Genomic DNA, 18,119 nt, shown 5'->3' on the forward strand with positions numbered 1-18,119 from the left:
CAATGAGAGAGACCCTTAATGTCATCTCCCTGGTCTTCCTGAAACAGCTCCCAGTCTGTGACATTAAAGCACTCCTGGAGGGCCTCCTCTGTGTCCTCAGACCAAACCTTGTGCTGGCCACCTGCTGTTTCACCAGTGGCCTGTAGGTGGTCTCAAGGTGTATCAGGTTGTGATCTGATTCTCCAAGAGGGGGGAGAGAAGAAGAGCTGTATGCCAACGTGAAGGAGGCATGTCCAGGATTTTGTTTCCTCTCGTTGCACAGGACACATGTTTAAAGTTTGTCTGGACAGGAGAGAGGGAGACTTGATTAAAATCCCCACTTATCAATATGAGGGTGCTTGGATGCCAGGTTTGTAGTCCCGCGATCACAGAGTGTATGACGTCACTCGCGCTGGCCGCTGAAGCCGATGGTGGGACGTAGACAGCAACAGCAATGGCATGTGAGAACCCCCGTGTCAGATAGTATGGTCTTAATCCTACTGCCATCAGTTCAATATCGGTAAACAGTGACCTCACGTTCCCCATAATGATAGATGGCAGGAAAAATTTACTTTTCCTGTCCCTCTCGATCCTCTCCCTGACTTTAATGCCGGCTTTCATCCCGTGGCGACTGCCTCTCCATATCTCCTCTGGGATGAGGGAACACCGGCTCCATGCCTGCAGCACAGAAGCTCCTCACGTGTGTAGGTGATCATAGTAAACACCGTAAAAACAAAAGTCTGAAGAAAGAGTAGTGCTCCGCCAGTAATACCACAACTGAAACGCTGCAGTAGTGCAAAACAAGTTAACAAGAAATAGTTATATACTGTACCTCTACTGAGATGTATTGACTTAGTCCAAATGCCACTACTGGCAGGTTTGTAAAAAACATTACTATCACAGCGCTCCTTCTTTTGAATAACAACACTTTTACCTTCCTGGTAACATGGGGAAATCTCCAATGCACAGGTTATTTGGTTTGCTTTATTTAGGGTGCAAATTATATCTGAGTAGATTCATAGGTACTGTAATTGGGAAAAGAGAAATTGCACAGGAAATGGCACATTAACATGTAATAAGACTGAAGTAACTAATCTCTAATTGGGTTGCCCTTTTAGAAAGGGGAATGTGTCTGTGATACTGTGGAACAAGACTAATTGTCTGAGAGGGTTAGAAGCTTTTCAGGGCTCTAGGGCACTTGACCCAGAACATTTTTAATAGCTGATAATGATAAAGGTACGGTGGCTGACAAGGGCAATCGTGCTGAAATGGCCCAAACAATTTCCATAAGAAGAAACAGGCTGAAAGTCGATAACTATGCAAATTCCTTCATTTCGGCTCTTTGCAGCATGTTTTCTCATCTGCAGCACGTTTCTGTCGTTTCAATTATTTTGGACTTTTATATGTGTTTCTGAATTTGCATCTTTTCTGAATTTGCAGCCTGTTTCTTCTAAGGAAACTGTTTGGGCCGTTGCAGCGCAAATGCCCTTGTTGGCCACTGTACAAAAGTATAAATGTTGCTTAATGTAGATGATGAGAAAGTTATTATCCTTACCTTTGACCGCTGTCTGTGTACTCACATAACCCAGCCAGAGGAACAGCCCAACACTGACCAAGAGAAAAATACAACAGCTAGACCAATGAATCACACAGCAACATTATAGAGAAGAGTCACTTTCAGTTTTAATTAGTCCAGCAGCCAATTTTAAAACAGAGATAGAAAAGGATGGACTTAACTAATACTGACATATGACTAAAGGAGTGAAGAGTTCAGACTTCGGGCTTTCACTTCACAGTTTATCTTTTGTTAATTCACTTTCATGATTTTCCCTGGGATGCAAAATGTCATATGAAGTAATTTAATAAATTGACTGTGTCCTGACCTCCACCTAATTCAGGACATGAATTTGACTCATTTTAATGGAATTTAAACAATTTAAACAACAATAATTTAAACAAAGGGGTTGATCCATACATGATTCATGTGATTGTCTATAGATTTTCTTGATGGTGATCAATGTTCTCTGTTGATTATAATTTCTGTTGTAATTATAATATCAGGTCATATCAGGATTTAAAGTGTTATAAAAACTACTGACTGAATTCAATAGGTCACATAAATGATAAAGTAAACGTAGGGAGGGAAAATGTATGGAATAAGAAAACACTTTAAATTAATATCAATATACTTAAACCAACAAAAAATTCAGCTCAATGATGACTGAATGTAAAAATATAAAACTGAAATGTCTCCAGAGGTATTGATTTAGTTATCTACACGCTTTCATTTCAAGTACTAGATCAGACATACACGCCTACTCTTTCATATCATCATGCATGGATCTGGTTTCTGGAGACGAAACAAAAACAAAACTACAAAACAAAACATCACTTTACAAAAAGTTACTATACATACAAAACTTCCAAATCAAACTTTGTATTTACATTACAAAATTGCTTAAAACTCTCTCCTAGAATCTATAATTGCTGACATGTGATACAGAGCATACAGCATCTCTTAAAAAAAAGCAACAAAGCACAAAAAAGTACAACAAATACAACATTAAAACAAGATGATTTCAAAAATAAGAAGTTAAAAGAAACTATATGGCTCATAGAAAAGGAAACTGAACCTCAATTAAAGACAAACAACATACATTTAAGTTAAACAAAAATATCAAGTTTACTTTCTTCCTCTTTATAACTTTGATGTGGTGTCATGGCAACATGTCACACTGTAGTCCGTTGCTTTACCCATTCTGAGTACTGTGATGTACACAGCTGAAGCGAAACACACTCTCCCGTTGTGAGGTGAGGTACAGTTTACAGACTGGTAACAGCCCCAGTCTGTTTTCTGCATCCCCCCCCCCTTTATCCTTGTCCTCTTTCCTCCCTCCAACCCCCAATCCCTCCTTATTCTGAAGGCATTCAGGTGAGTTTCTCTTAAGTTCATTGAAAACCCCCAGTACCCCCTATGCGATGTTCTTAATTGCATTCTCATTAAGCTTTTCCATGTAGTTCCTAAGATCCTTTGAGTCCCCAAGCTCGATGTCCGGACATACCCATTTTATCTCACTGGTCTGCATTAGTGCTATTGGGCTGAGCACAGGACATCCATTATTGGACTTGACATTGGAAAAAGTGGTGAACTTCACCCTCTTTCTTTTGGTGGTTGGAGAGTTTAGCGACTCATTCCTGGGATCCCTTCCACTACAGCTGCCCACACCAGTATTACCACGCTGTATACCTCCATTCAGTAGTTGACTGCCTTCCTCCAAGGTACCACCAAGCTCATCCTGCTGCTGTTGCTGCAGACAAAGCCCCTCCTCTTGGCCCAGCCAAACCCAGTCGTGGGCATGGGGCATTGTCTCTGGGGCCTCCAAGGATATGTGCTTACTGCGGTACTTATATGCATAAGAAATGCAGTTAATGAGAAAAACCAGGATGGCCAGGCAGAATACTCCAAGCAGCGCATACATACCAATCTCTAGGTCGGTCAAGCCTCGTCTTGATGGTAAGAAGTCCTCGTCAGTGCTGCGGCTACGAGGGAGCTCCGCCTGGTCTGGATATTCAGAGAATTCGCTTGGGACTCTTGCCCCAGTGTCCACTGATTGACGGCCCCCATTAGGTCTCACTGAGACATGACCCCTAATGGTAGTGGCTCCACGGTTGATTATTCCAGTCTCCATATCAGAGATCGATCCACCATAATATGGAGGATCAGGACGTGTTCGCCGGTCTCCTGGCTGTCTGTATTGGTCATCTGTTTGACCAAATCTTACCTGTATGTTTGCCATTCCAGTGGCTAAGATACTTTGTCGTTTTCCTTTCTGGCAAACCTCTGATTGGCTCATTTCAACACGCACAAGCAAGCCCTGACCTTCGCCTTTGGCAACAACAATGGGCCACTTCCACGCTGCACTACGCTGCACTGCCACCACCTTTTCATCCAAAGAGGTGGCTGACAGGGTAAAATGGGCTGGGCTGTAGTTGTCAAGTGGAGTCATAGATCCATCACTGAACTGGAGCCAAGCACTGATGAGGGACTCCTGAGAAAATACACATGCAAACAGCAATTGGTATCAGTACCAAAAATAATGCAGATAATAAGCTGAAGAAGTAATTTCTAACTAATGCTCGAGTAAGTCTTATTTAGAGTAGAAAGGCCCTGAAACAATTAGATTTGAAATCATACTATTGCTCTGAAAGCCAAATATTCTTTACTCTCCAAGGGAAGAGACAGTAGCCCTTTTCCAGTTGATGTTATAATTACAGGAATAGCAGGACTATTCAGTGGCTGGATATGCAAATAAGATACATGGCTTCACTTTATCAAAAGTGAATTAATTTTAAAAGAAAAATTACAACACATATCGTAGACTCTGTGATAACAATGACCCACTTCTAAGCAAATTACAATGCACAATAAAAAACGTACAGTAAAGGTCAGACTTTCCCTCTTCTTGTGGCAGGTCAAGTAATAAATAATAATATGAAATGTTGCAAGGTATTGAGAATTCTTAAATTCATACCTGTGTAAGTGATTGAATGACTTCTTGTGTGGTTGCGGTAGCGACAATGGCTCTGTTGCTCCCTGGGCTGAGCTGCAGGGACAGAGAGAGTCCAGACACCAACTGCACCCCTAGTTCTGTCACACTCACTTTATCCTCCAGCACCCTGATGCTTCTTTCAGCCAGCACCGATGATGTAAGAGGCGACAGCACCTGCAACACACAGAAACACTTGCTAGTTATGGTACTCCAATAAAATCCAAGATATCATTGTAACTTTGATTAAAGTGGAAGAACCAATTTGCCATCAACCTCTGTACATTGACGTCTGTACAAACTTTAAAATCACAGCTGGAAAATTGAATAAATCTTGTGATCTTACAAATATATGGTTAGGGGTTTAGTTATATGTAGGCACTAAAATGAAGTTAACTTTAAATTTTTAGCCCAGACAACATACCAGGAATATGCTCAGGGACTGTGCCAACGAGCTCGCCGTTGGCAAAGGACCACCAGCATCCCCATGATGAAGAAGTCGACTGTGACGTGTCTCAATGATTACTGCCCTTTACCACTGACTCCCATCATGATGAAGTGCTTTGTTTGGCTGGTCACACGACACATAAAATCAGCCCTTCCCACATCACTGGACTCCCACCAGTGCATACCGCCCCAACTGCTCCACTGGTGATGCCATGTCCTACACTCTACACTCAGCCCTATCACACCTGGACACTAAGGGCACGTATGTCAGAATGTTGTTCATTGAGTTCAGCAGTCAACACACTCATCCCCAAGGAGCTGATTGGGAAATTTTCCGTGCTCTGCCTCGACACCTCCCTCTCTAATTGGATCTTTGATGTCCTGAATAAAGACCGCAGTCAGTGGTCACCCATGACTGTTCTGCCAAGTCTGAATTTAACCTCATCATAAAGTTTGCTGATGACACGATGGTTGTTAGCCTCATCAACAACAATGATGAAACATTGTACAGAGAGAAAGTGGAGCAACGGGTGAGATGGCGCATTCACAACAACTTTTCTCTTCATGTGGAGAAAACAAAAGAGATGGTTGTGAACTTAAGGAGGATGGCAGCCGACCACCCTCCACTGCTCATCAGTGGCTCCACAGTAGAGATGGTCAGGAGCACCAAGTTTCTTGACATGCACCTCTCTGATGACCTCACCTGGTTTCTAATTACTACCTTTGAAGTCAAGAAGGCCCAACATCACCACTTCCTGCGGAGACTAAAGATAGCCAGTCTTCCAACATCTATCCTCATCAACTTCTACACAGGCACTGTGGAGAGCATCCTGGCCAGCTGCATCACTGTGTGGTTATATGCATTTTGAATGTCTGACACTACCACTAACATTTTATCTCAGCACATTAACAAAAACAAAACATACATGTCGTCAGAGTTTTTATTATCAACGATCTATTTTTAGCTCGTCAACATCTCGTCTTCGTCATGGAAAATAGATCGTTGACGAACATTTTTCATTACCGAATTTAACACGGATAGAGAAGTAGCATTGTCATTAGGTTAAACAAATGCATGCTAACAGAATAACTTCATGCAAAGATGAAATCTACACCCTACTATTAAATTCTCCACCCCCAGATTTGCTAGAGGCAAAAGCATGTAAATAGTTGTGATACTCTTATTAGATGAGAATCCCTCCCATCCGCTCAAATTAGGGCTCCAGTCTCTCCTCCAGCCGCCCCCACATGGTTGCATTTACCAACCATAATGAACTGTCAGCCTCTATCACTGCCTTATTTGCATGGACCCTTTTCACTATTTTCCATCTTTTTGTTCACATTCTTTCATTTTTTGTCTTTGCGTCCCACACAGTGAAACTGATGTCAGTTGTCCCACACAGTGAAACTGATGTCAGTTGTCACACCAATCCCCAGCCCAGTTTATAAATGATCGTATTACCAATTCTTGTCAATATGGAATCTTCTTATTCCTCATTGGTTTATGAAATCCTTGATACTAAATTGTCAAATCCAAGCCCTTTATTTGTATCCTGTTTGATCAAAATAAAACACCTTGTACGTATTCAAAGCATGACGACATGTTTTTAAAAAAAATTAGCTCTCAAGTTTTCAAAATGTCAATATCTGTACATTTTTTATCGTCTGGGTTTGACCTTCTGACAACACAGCTCATGAAGGATGTGCTCAATGGCAAACAACTCTCATCTTAGACTTTGGAGCCCCAAACCACCAGTAGCAGAGTATTGTTGAAATAATTCTTATTTTACAAACTGCAAAGGCACCAAACTAATAATCATTAAAATAAAGGAAAGGTATGCATTGTTGTTAACCGTATAGAATTTAACTAGATAACTGAAAATCTTTGTTTGCTTGGAAAATAGAATGATAGCAGACCTGCCAACCTGTAGCAGGTACTCATTTTCACATAAAAATTATGCTGGTACGATTTGTCACCCTAAAGTAACGCCTTGTGAGTTTGACTCGTGTAGTCTTCAAGTCTAACAGCAAGAGCCAGCAGCAATACACCAACGAGCGTCTAGCCTGCCGAAAAGCAAATGAAGAAGAAAAAGAGTTTGACCAATCAAAGTGCCGGATTTGTTCCCCTTACAATACAAAATATATATTCACAGCAGGGTCAAGCAGGGATGATTGACAAGCGCGTAATGTCATTTCAAAAGACAGTAATGTTAGCTAAGATCTTAAAATCGTTCCCCTCCTCACTCCGGCTGACTGGTTCCTCAGGTGAGGACCATTCTTTGAGCTGCTTTGCAGATGTAAACAGACTTGGGGGGATGTGGAAAGTTGACACTGTGAATTGAGTTTCAGTTAGCTATGTACATCAACCAAGTCCTTCTCAGGACCTTGTAGTATTAGATAAATTAGATAAATAGGATTGAGTCTGTGTGTTTTTTTATTTTTCATTTGCGTGTATGTGAATGGCAGAGTAGGCTGAGCATGATGGGCTATCTGTCTTTTCTCTATAGGCATAGCTTACTTCCCATCACTTCCTTTGTGTTTCACCTTGTTTTGTTGCCTCAACACACAAGCTACTTATTTAAGCTACATTCTTGTTTTCTTTCTGGCCACATGGGGGCAGCACAACTCTACAAGAGCCTAAAAAACACATACACATTTATTTTTAGCTTATGAATTTCCTTTTCCGTGTATCCAATGGACATATTGCAAAAATTGGCATTTATTCACAGTGAAGAAAATCTTAATGATTTAATTCAGTATTCACTTCTCTTTTAGGCATGTTTATCTCCACCAACCCCTAGGCTTTATCTCCTGGATGCTCCTTTACAATATCAGCTTGTTTACTGTCTGTTTGCTGTCTGGTGATGGACAGATAGTGAACATGGAGGTTTATTAGGTCAATTTTGTTGCAAAGCGAAACAGGATTAATGAGCGCTCAAATAGAAATGCGGAGTTGGATGATCATTTCCTCGTAGCTTAGCACTACACGTGACCCCTTTCATATTTCACAGTTGTTGGTGTAGAACATTTGTATTGATTCTCCTCTCGGTTATGCTCATTTTAAATAGTGAGAAGAAAAGGGTACACCTGTCATGGAAGTCAGTATGTTGAAATAGATTTTCTGACTTGTTTAGTTCCAGACCTCTCCATATTTATTCCACGTTTATATAAGACTTCTTTAACAATTCAAAAGTTTTGTTGATGTGCTAATGGATTTTAGTCTGGTTGGTGAAACCAGACTAAAATCCATTAGCACAAACCAATCAGAACTTTGCAGTCACGATTATGAATAGTGAAGTCATTCTACTGTGGTGGAGTAAAAAAATGACACAACCAAAAAAATGCAACAAAAATGGCAACAAGAATGAATGTGTTGAAGTATCAACTTTTCAAGGAGTATATTTCTTCAGGCTGTATATATGTGGCTGAGCATGATGCAAGACAGAACAATGAAGTGAAACAAAATGGAATTACATTCTGGTTATTTGTTTACAAACACACACACACACACACACACACACACACACACACACACACTCACACACACACACACACACACACACACACAACCTGTAGTTTGGTGCTTCCAGCGCTCACTCCTATCACGACTTGGCCATCCAGCAGTTGTGCAACCTTCTGGTCAGCCACCCTCAGAGAATCCTTGACCAATTGTGTCACATCCACCTGCCAGTCACTACCCAGCAGGAAGTTCTGCTGGCCCAGCCCGTCCTCCCCCGCGGCTCCTCTAACTTCTCCAGTATCCACCACAAAGTGTGTGAGGACGCGCAGGGTGGTGCTCTGATACTGGGCCACACAGCTGTTCTCGGTCCTCTCCTCAGCTGCATCGTCTGCGTCCTTGTCATCAGTGACCCGCTCATACCTGCAGGAATGGGAAAGATGAGCAGTGGGAGTAAAGCATGGATCAGTTAGAAGTGAGAGAAGTTCAGAGGCAGATATTGATAGATACTTTGAAGTTTATAACAAGTATATCTATTTTTACAATCTTATATTATTCACTCTTTTCTTTATTACCATGAATTCCCACAAAGTCCAAACCCTCTGATGTATTTACTGCAGTCAAAGCCTCTACTGTCTGTTGTGCTGCAGGTTTCCCCGACCTCCTGAAAGTCACAGACTCACAGTGTTTTCTAAATCCATTAAAAGCAGCTTGCAGAGACAAACTGCTGCCTTGCTTTCTTTCTCATTTTCTTTAAAGGGCAACTGATATTTTGCTGTATGTCTGCCATTTATCTGGCCCGCGGCACATACTCTGCAGATACAGCCATCTCAGGAGATATGTTCTGTAGCAAATGAATATTTGCAAACCCACTAGTTTTGTGACACATTTGTTCTATTTGTTCCCTCCTATTTAAGTTCATATGGCCCTTTATCACTTTAAAGACCCACATTAGACTGGAGTTGGTAGAAAAGGTAGAAGGGAGAAAACGACCTTTTATTATGGAATATTGGAAAAATCCTGCAAAGAATTATAGAAGAGGGCAAACAGGTGCATCAGAGGAGCTAATAAGAAATGCAGACACTGGTAAAACAGCATGGTACAATAGTGTCAAAGCCATACATTTGTGTGGTACCTACATGTTTGATACAAGTTTACTGTACTTTATAACAAAGGCAATAAAGCTTTAAAATATACATTTAAACCACTAAGCTGCTACTTTATTGAATTTAAACCTTTTTCTTTGCGTATGTTTAAGTTCCAATTCTTTTAAAAATACTTTAAATGCTTGTAGACACAAACTGCTCCCTCTGCCACTATAATACATCATATCTATCAACAACATGTTGTGTTGTTGGCCTCCAGGCTGAGCTGTGGGAGCTGCAGTGATGGTAAATGTGGCCTTGGGACACGGAGTCGCTCCTTGGAGTCGACTGTGCTGATGATGGAGAGAAACATTGATACGGCTATTAGGCGTATACATCACTCTGATCCATCCGCTCTTCACCTTCCATCACTCTCTATTACTGGTTATGGGTATCTCCTGTTTTCCTGTGCGTTGTCATGGTGACATCTCTGGCTGACTCTCACTCTATATTTCTCACATAAACTTTTAACTTGACTTTCCTGTAATCTATTTTTCAACTTCCTCTGCTTTTCTCTCTCTCACCTTTATTCCCTTTCACTTTCCAGCTCTGCCTGTGTCCCTCTCTAACAGTCAGGAGGCCGGGGGGAGCGACAGTGACAGTTTCCATTAGGTTTAATGAGGCATGGCCGGTCAGGCAGAAAAATGGGCTGACAGGTTAACATGCTGTGGCCCAATGGCTTGGCTTAGTTCCTAGCTTCACTTCACCATCCCCTACCCTTCCCTTCTTCCACATCAGTGAAGGGACGACAACCTAGGTGACGTTTGTGGCTGGTACCAGAAACATGAGGTCAGGTCATGTTTGGAGCAGTGAGTGACAGGTCAGCCACGGTGTCGGAGTGTAAGGAGGTGGCCTTCACGCTTTTGTGAATGAATGCACTCGATGTTGGAGCACATTATCAAAAAACCTATACCAAGTTTTTTACTTACAATTATGCGCATAAACCTCACATACTGTGTATTCTTTATGCAGAGTTGCACTTGAAAGATATGATATGTGATCAAAGATGGGTAGCAATGTTAGAGTGTATTTGTGTTAGAGTGCCACCCTGTGAGGTGAAGGCCAATGTGCATGAATGTATTGTATGTAAGCCTGATTTCCTCATTCAGGTTTCTATTTTTAATTATAATGAGATTGTTTTTTGAGAAATAACATATTGAAATGTTTTTATTACACCATCTTGCACAGATCGTTGTGCTCTGTGTAACTTCTGAGCCTCAGAGACTTTTGTCCACGCTCTGTACTGCTTAAAATTACTGCCCATTTCTTATTCAGCGTAAGAACCTTTTGGGAGAACAGTCAAATGAATTATGAGTATCTCATTGTACCTCCTCTGCAGCTGCACATGCTTCATATGTCTAAATCAACACTACAAAGCTTATTTATTGTAGCCTCCTTTTGTTTTACCAAGTGAACACTGTGATCAGGAAAGTCATGCAGGGATTGTTAAAAAACCCTCAGTTTAATGACTGAGATAAAGAAATGTCATAGGATTATTTTAAAACTGCTTCTTGTGCTGTGATATATTCATACTCACTGAATGAAGCCAAACATCTTTTGTGGGCCAAAGGTTTCCTGCTAGTTTAAGAAGCATTGATTGAGTTTGTTGTGCTGCTTAAGAGCTGCTGTTGTAGTGCTGCGGTGATTGATTCAAAATAGGCACATTTTAAATAATATGTTGCAGAAACATGCAGCAGTAGCAATGCAACACACAACCAGGCCTTACCTTCTGTTGCCCACGCTAACAGGGACCCTCCAGCCCTTTATCTGGCTGAGCTCGGGGTCGGCTATGTCGATGAGTAAGGGCAGGCGAGGCATCCACACACTCATCTCCAGCTGGGCGCTTAGAAAGCTGTAGGTGAAGTTAAGCATCACTCGGCTTTTTCCTCTCGTCTCCTTCCCATTGACATACACGTAGTCACATCGCTCCGACACCTGGAGAGAGAGAGAGAGAGAGAAAAAATGACAGAGGCAGCAGAATGAGAGGTGTGATACAGTGATACAGGAAGGAAAAACTTCCACTTTGGCAAAGGACAAGAAAAGTGTTCAAAACTGTTACATAACATCCTATAAATGTATTGTGGAACACTTAATCATAAGTGGAATTTGGTAATTTGCACCTCTTTCAGAAAGATTAGTTTTTATTGTTTTTAACCTCTTTGGAGATGAGACGGAGGAGATGGAGATGTGGATCAGAGTTGGCATTGCTTCAGTAGAACTCAAAGTGTCATGTGGGTTCATGATCATTTGTGTGTACGTTTTGTGACTTTGGTCCAACTCAGCAGATGGAGCAGAGAACAGACACAAAAGAAACTGGCTCAAACCGAATGAAGAGTGGCTGGATGAAGTACAGCTCCAATCAGTTACAGAGGTTTCTCACATGCATCTCCAGATTAAACTAAAGAAAGTGTCTTTAAATTGAAAGCATCATAATCATCTCATCAAATATTTTCTTCCCTTTGAGGACCAAAGAACAATCTGTCATTAAGTTTTGTTTGCAATCACATTTAAATCCATTTAAATCTCAAACACCATCATAAACTTGATTGTCACAAGTAGTCATTTGAGCACACGTCCTCAGTACTGACAGCTGCTTCTTTAAAACAAAGCAGCCACAAGAAGACTGTCATCTGTCTCCACGTCTTTGCATAGAACTTGGCAGCTTTCCTCCCCAATGATATCAGACCAGCTCCTCAGAGGAACTAAACTGACAGCTCGGCGTGTGTCACTCCTCTCCTCCTCCCTTTTTACTTCCTGTTTTTCTCTCACTCCTCACTCGTTCACCTCCAGTCTACTACATTATTACTGCACCTCCTACATGTTCAGTCTTCCTGTAATAAGAACAGACTCAGCCTAAGAAAGGATGAGTCATTCTTGTAGATCAAAGTCAGGGAAAGGTTCAAAACTTAACTCGTTTAAATGATATGTTTCTTAAACCAAAGGAAATGGTATAAATCAAACCATCTATGAGATGTTGCTCATGATGAGAAAATCCGCACACTTGCACCTGTCATGTGTTAAGGTTTGGAGCAAGCTGAGCTTATGTTCAGCTCCCACTTGAGGTCCTGGCTGATGATGGTCCCCAGGAAGCGGAAAGACCCCACAGTAGAAACAGTGGAGTCACTGATCTGATTCTAAAATCTACAACCACTGTCTTCAGAGCATTAAGCTCTAGGTTGTTCTCACCACACCAGGTCACCAGATGGTCAATCTCCCACCTGCAGATGGACTCATCATATGGACCTGTTGGCTCTGTAGGCGAACTGCAGGGGGTCCAGGAGGGGGTCTGTGATGTCCTTTAGGCGTGAGAGCACCAGGCGCTCAAAAGACTTGATTACCACAGTGGTCAGGGTGATGGGTCTGTAGTCATTAAGTCCCGTGGTCCTTGGCTCTTTGGGGACAGGAACGAAGATGGAGGCCTTGAAGCAGGCTGGCACATGGCAGGTCTCTAGTGAGGTGTTGAAGATGTCTGTGAACACCGGAGACAGCTGATCGGCACAGTGCTTCAGGGTGGAGGGGGAGACAGAGTCAGGTCCGGCTACTTTACCGGGTGTTCTGTCTTTTAAACATCCTGTTAATATCTCTCTCCATGATATAGTTGTTGCTGTGGTGTGAGGGGAGGGGGCCCTTGAGGTGGTGGGGGTGGTGGAGATGATAAGCTGTAGTTGTTGAGCTGAGTCACAGGGGATGGTGTCAGGACTGTTCCATTGTCTTTAAAAGCAACAGTAAAACTTGTTCAGGTCGTTGACAAGGCGCAGGTCAATAACAGAGTGGGGGGTTTTCGGCTTGAAGCTGGTGAGCTGTCTGAGACCCTTCCAGACCGAGCCAGCATCTTCCACTGAGAACTGCTGTTGTAGTTTCTCAGAGTACAGACGCTTAGCTTCTCTCACCGCCCGGCTAAAAGTGTATTTATTCAGTTTGAAGCTGTCTCTGTCACCACTCCTAAACACCTCCTCCTTTAACTGCCTCAGCTGTCTGAGTTTGGCTGTGAACCAGGGCTTATCGTTGTTGTGGTGTGTGATGTCACACAGCAGTCCTTGCAGAAACTGATGTGTGACGTCACAGCCTCCTTATACTCATCATATTGGTAGCAGTCCTGAAAGTGTCCCAATCCGTACAGTCTAAACACGCGTATAGATCCTCCACAGTTTCACTGGTCTACTTCTTAGATATCCTCACTACAGGTTTACAGAGCTTTAATCTCTGCCTGTACGCAGAAATCAGATGGATCATGACGTGATCGGACTGTCCCTGTGCAGCACGGATTGAGGACCCATTCAGATCCGAATACTCAGGCCAGATACAGAGGTGGTCTGGAAGTATTTATCCACATACATCTGGCAGTGTGTATGCACATGTCCTGGGCCACATTAAGCACCGGCCACTCTCCCGATATCCACGGCAACGATCCCGTAGTTACGGAAGATCACTCTCATTCCTGTCTGATTTAACATTTCTCTGCTATAACGCCTAATCTTAGTTTAAGTATGAGAGAGGAGTGTGCATGGAAACACAGACAGATCGTGTCTGTGTTTATTCAGTAAGCAGACTGCATTTAAGTTTTAATACGGGACGATCCCAAACCGACCAGGAGGAGAGAGGCTTCGTGTTCATTTGCAAACAGAGCGGGAAAATGAGATCCGATCACAAGTGGTCACTGAAGATGTAAAGTCAGCTAGTAGCCCTGCATTATTTGAGTGTTTAAAAGCACACAAATGATACCAAAAATGATACATTTGTCATTTTGGGACTTTCTAATATACTTGACATGCTATTTACGATGCATGCTGCAGAGATAAACATGCTACTGTTACGCTTGCATTACGTATCTCACAACATAATTTAGCAGCTTATCACCTTCCTATTAGCTGTCTAGCCAGCTAGCTTGGCGAGGTTTGAAATGTTTCTTCCCTAGCACCACACTGTTTTGTAGAACTTTAGCATACAGGTGTCAATTATGTCAGTGGCGTTGCCATCAGTGTCATCTCTGTAGGCAAAGTAGACCCACCGGAGACTTTGGCAGCTCGTTATGTTTACCTGTACAGGGCGTGGTGGTACAGTATTTTTTTGAACTTTTGGTATACAGTGCAACCTTAAGTCTGAGCATCTCCAAAACTGCAGCTCGTGTGGGGTGTTACCGGTCTGCAGTGGTCAGTACCTACCAAAAGTGGTCCAAAAAAGAAAACTGGTGAACCAGCAACAGGGTCATGACGGCCAGGGCTCATTCATGCACATGAGGAGTGAAGGCTGGCCTGTGTGGTCTGATCCAACAGAAGACCTACTGCAGCTCAAATTGCAATGTGCCAGGTTTACCGGCACACTGATTATTGGGCAGCACAATGCGCACCTACAGTATATATACAGGTAGGTGGGCATACCTCTGTCTCTTCTTCCGCATCCATCTTCTCCCTGTGGTGGCTGCATCTTGGCGGATTGCTGCCCTTTGTTGGCGTGTGTGTGGAGCCTTGATTTGGCATGGTTGGTGTCATGGCGCACAATAACTCTTCATTCAGATGTGCACTGCCATCTCCTCCATTCATTGTGTGTGTGCTCTGTGCGTATTGGTGACAGTGTCTCAACTTGTTTATAGTCCGGCTGGCTGCTGGCGCGAGGGGAGAGGGGTTGCTCTGCGGGAGTCTCTCCTAGGTGCGGTGGCCTCCGCGTGGTATGTTGCCGCTATGTGCCTCGTCTGTGCTTCGGCTCCCTGCTGTCTACTGATGTAAGTTTTGTTTGTGCCGCAGCGTAACAGAGCAGCGGGCCTGTTGGCGTGCTCTCCCCCTCGGCATCTGCTCCCCAGACAACGCTACTGTATACGGGCACTTAAACAGACTGGCTTTCCGCACATTGTGGCTTGTTCCCTGTGGAGGACAGTTTAACTCTGCCATCTACTGCCTATGTCTGTTTTACTACTTATAAAATAGTTGGTTCGTTGATTTCCTTTCGTGATTAAGTTACCTTCTATTGAGCAGTTATTTTGTTTGTATTTTGGTTTTGTGTATTTTGGTTTGGTTAATCAGGTTTTATTCATTATGTTGTGTTTTGTTGTTATTGGGATTCTTTATTGCATATGTGTTTGTTTGAATTAGATTGTTAATTTGCGTGCACTTAGTTTATGTACATTGGTTTCTTTATTTGCATGAGGATGTTTATTTGCATTAGTTTATTTATGTGCATTTAATTTATTTACATTGGTTTCATTTGCAAGAGTGTCTGTATTTGCATTAGTTTGTTTGCGCATGTCTGATTTATTTTCAGTAGTTTGGTTGCATCTTGCATCTGCTTTGGGTTGTATTGTGCTTTAACATTCTTTAATAAACATTGGTCTTTTAAATGTAAGCCGTCTCTTGCCAGTGGTATCATGAACTTGCGCGACCTTTCTAGCCTAAAAACGTAGTATTTAGAATTTCCCAGGCGTGAAATTCCCCTGGGTGGCCTTGCCGACTCAACTTTTTACGCCCTGCTCCTGCCACACTGATTTTGATAGAAAGGTGTCAGAACACACAGTGCATTGCAGTTTGTTGTGTATGGGGCTGTGTAGCCACAGACCGGTCAGGGTGCCCATGCTGACCTCTGTCCACCACCGACAGTGCCTACTATGGGACGACAAAGCAACGGAAAAGGTGGCCTGGTCTGATGAATCACATTTTCTTTTACATCATGTGGATGGCCAGGTGTGTGCAACACTTACCTGGGGAGGACATGGCACCAGGATGCACTATGGGAAGAGGGCAAGCCGGCAGAGGCAGTGTGAAGCTTTGGGCAATATTCTTCTGGGAAATCTTAGGTCCCGCCATTGATGTGGATGTTACTTTGACATACCACCTACCCAAACCTTTTTGAAGACTAAGTACATCCCTTTATGGAAACAGTATTCCCTAATGGCAGTGGCCTCTTTCAGTAGGATAATGCGCCCTGCCACACTGCAAAAATGGTTCAGGAATGGTTTGAGGAACACGACGAGTTCAAGGTGTTGACTTGGCCTCCAAATTCCCCAGATCTCAATCCAATCGAGCATCTGTGGGATGTGCTGGACAAACAAGTCCAATCCATGGAGGCCTCTCCTCGCAACTTACAGGACTTAAAGGATCTGCTGCTAACAACTTGGTGCCAGATACCTCAGCACACCTTCAGAGGTCTAGTGGAGTCCATGCCTTTCTGAAAGGTATCAAAGATGAAAACCAAAGAGATTTAGTAGAGATCTCTGGAAGGTTAGAGATTCTGCTGCTTAAAAAATTTATGTAAATTATAAATTACTCATCTTTATACTTAACTGAAGCTCTGGATACTGAGCACGAATGATGAATTAGTTAAATGAGTCTAGAGCAGCAGGCATGTTTGATTTACATGATTCTAAACTATGAAGACTTAACTATATTCTGCAGAGAGATTCAGTGATTTATTGGTCACATCTCAGCCTCTAAATTTTAAGTATATCTCATGTTAAAACAGATGATCAACACATTTGCTTTTGTAGATTTTGTTCTCTTCAGTTACATTTTATTATTCAACTCAATTTATATCAAAATCAATCTGCTTTAAAGAAGTCAGGGGCCTGTGGAAGGATATATTGTGAAGCTTTCATGATAGTTTCTAGGTTTTAATAACATAACCCTGGTGTCCACATTGTTTTACTCTTCTTGTTTCATTAGAAATATTCTGATATTTGTTTAGTCCCATCACAAAGCGTGGATATGACATTAAGCCAATCAAAAGCAGCGAGGGCCCACTGAGTCGGGCTAACTCCTGGTCTTACTTGTTACTGTAGAACTCTGTATAATGATGATAACAGGTAGAGTAGGAGACTGGCATTGAAAAGGAAAAACACTGTCAGCACCTTAACCAAGCTCATTAACTCTGATCAGCAAAGACAGAGGTGTGTGTGGGTCCTTGCACAACATCACACATCAAGCATTTCAATATTAGAGGGCAGGGGCAGTAAATTCATACCTAAAATGGCTTTATGGAACCTCATCTGTGACTCATATTGAGGATCTTTCTGCATTTGCAAACCGGGGGTCGATGGATGATGGCGGACTAGATGAGATAAAATAAATGGCTACTTTGATCCTTTAGGTTCTCGGTTCGATAGATTAGCTATCTCAAGAATATTTCTATATAACAAATACATGTTATGCTACTGAAGAAGGCCACTGTTCTTACTGCATAGAATCAACCTGCAATGCAATCAATTAGGGCTGAACTCCCAATTATTTCCATTTTTATTTTTAATTTAGTTTTCAACCATAGAGACATCATCTCTCTACAGACACAAAGTGTCCAAAAATTATTTTATTGATTGCTGGGTCAGCAAAATAGAACACAAATAGGAGGCGTATTTGAACTTCTTATTTTTCCTGACCAATATTTAACTCACCATAAAAGGGTTGTTGGTTAAGCACAAAATATACGATTTGTATTTGTGAAGTAACATCACCAGGGTTTATGCTGCAGAAAGGTCTTAACCCTCACAGAGTCAGTGAAACAGTGAGGGAAGATGGAGATCCCTCCACATCTAAAAGGCTTTTATTTTTAGTTTCCTTTGAA

At 42.2% G+C, this 18,119-nt stretch overlaps 1 protein-coding gene across 1 annotated transcript in view; it reads right to left on the reverse strand.

The window, feature by feature from the left end:
- Window positions 1-2,896: 2,896 nt before the first annotated feature.
- The window catches only part of LOC138602375 (transmembrane protein 132C-like), a 118,685-nt gene continuing 103,462 nt past the window's right edge, over window positions 2,897-18,119 (reverse strand). Inside the window, exons 9-12 of the mRNA XM_069673850.1 lie at window positions 11,302-11,510; window positions 8,544-8,853; window positions 4,512-4,703; window positions 2,897-4,028 (exon numbers count right to left, since the gene is read on the reverse strand). Coding sequence (XP_069529951.1) covers window positions 2,952-4,028; window positions 4,512-4,703; window positions 8,544-8,853; window positions 11,302-11,510 — 1,788 coding nt within the window. The 3' untranslated portion in view covers window positions 2,897-2,951. The remainder of the gene's footprint in view (window positions 4,029-4,511; window positions 4,704-8,543; window positions 8,854-11,301; window positions 11,511-18,119) is intronic.

The sequence above is a fragment of the Semicossyphus pulcher genome, unplaced genomic scaffold (genome assembly GCF_022749685.1).
Source record: "Semicossyphus pulcher isolate SPU_LCO1_2020_fin unplaced genomic scaffold, fSemPul1.0.p SCAF_22, whole genome shotgun sequence".
Taxonomy (NCBI): Eukaryota; Metazoa; Chordata; class Actinopteri; order Labriformes; family Labridae; genus Semicossyphus; species Semicossyphus pulcher.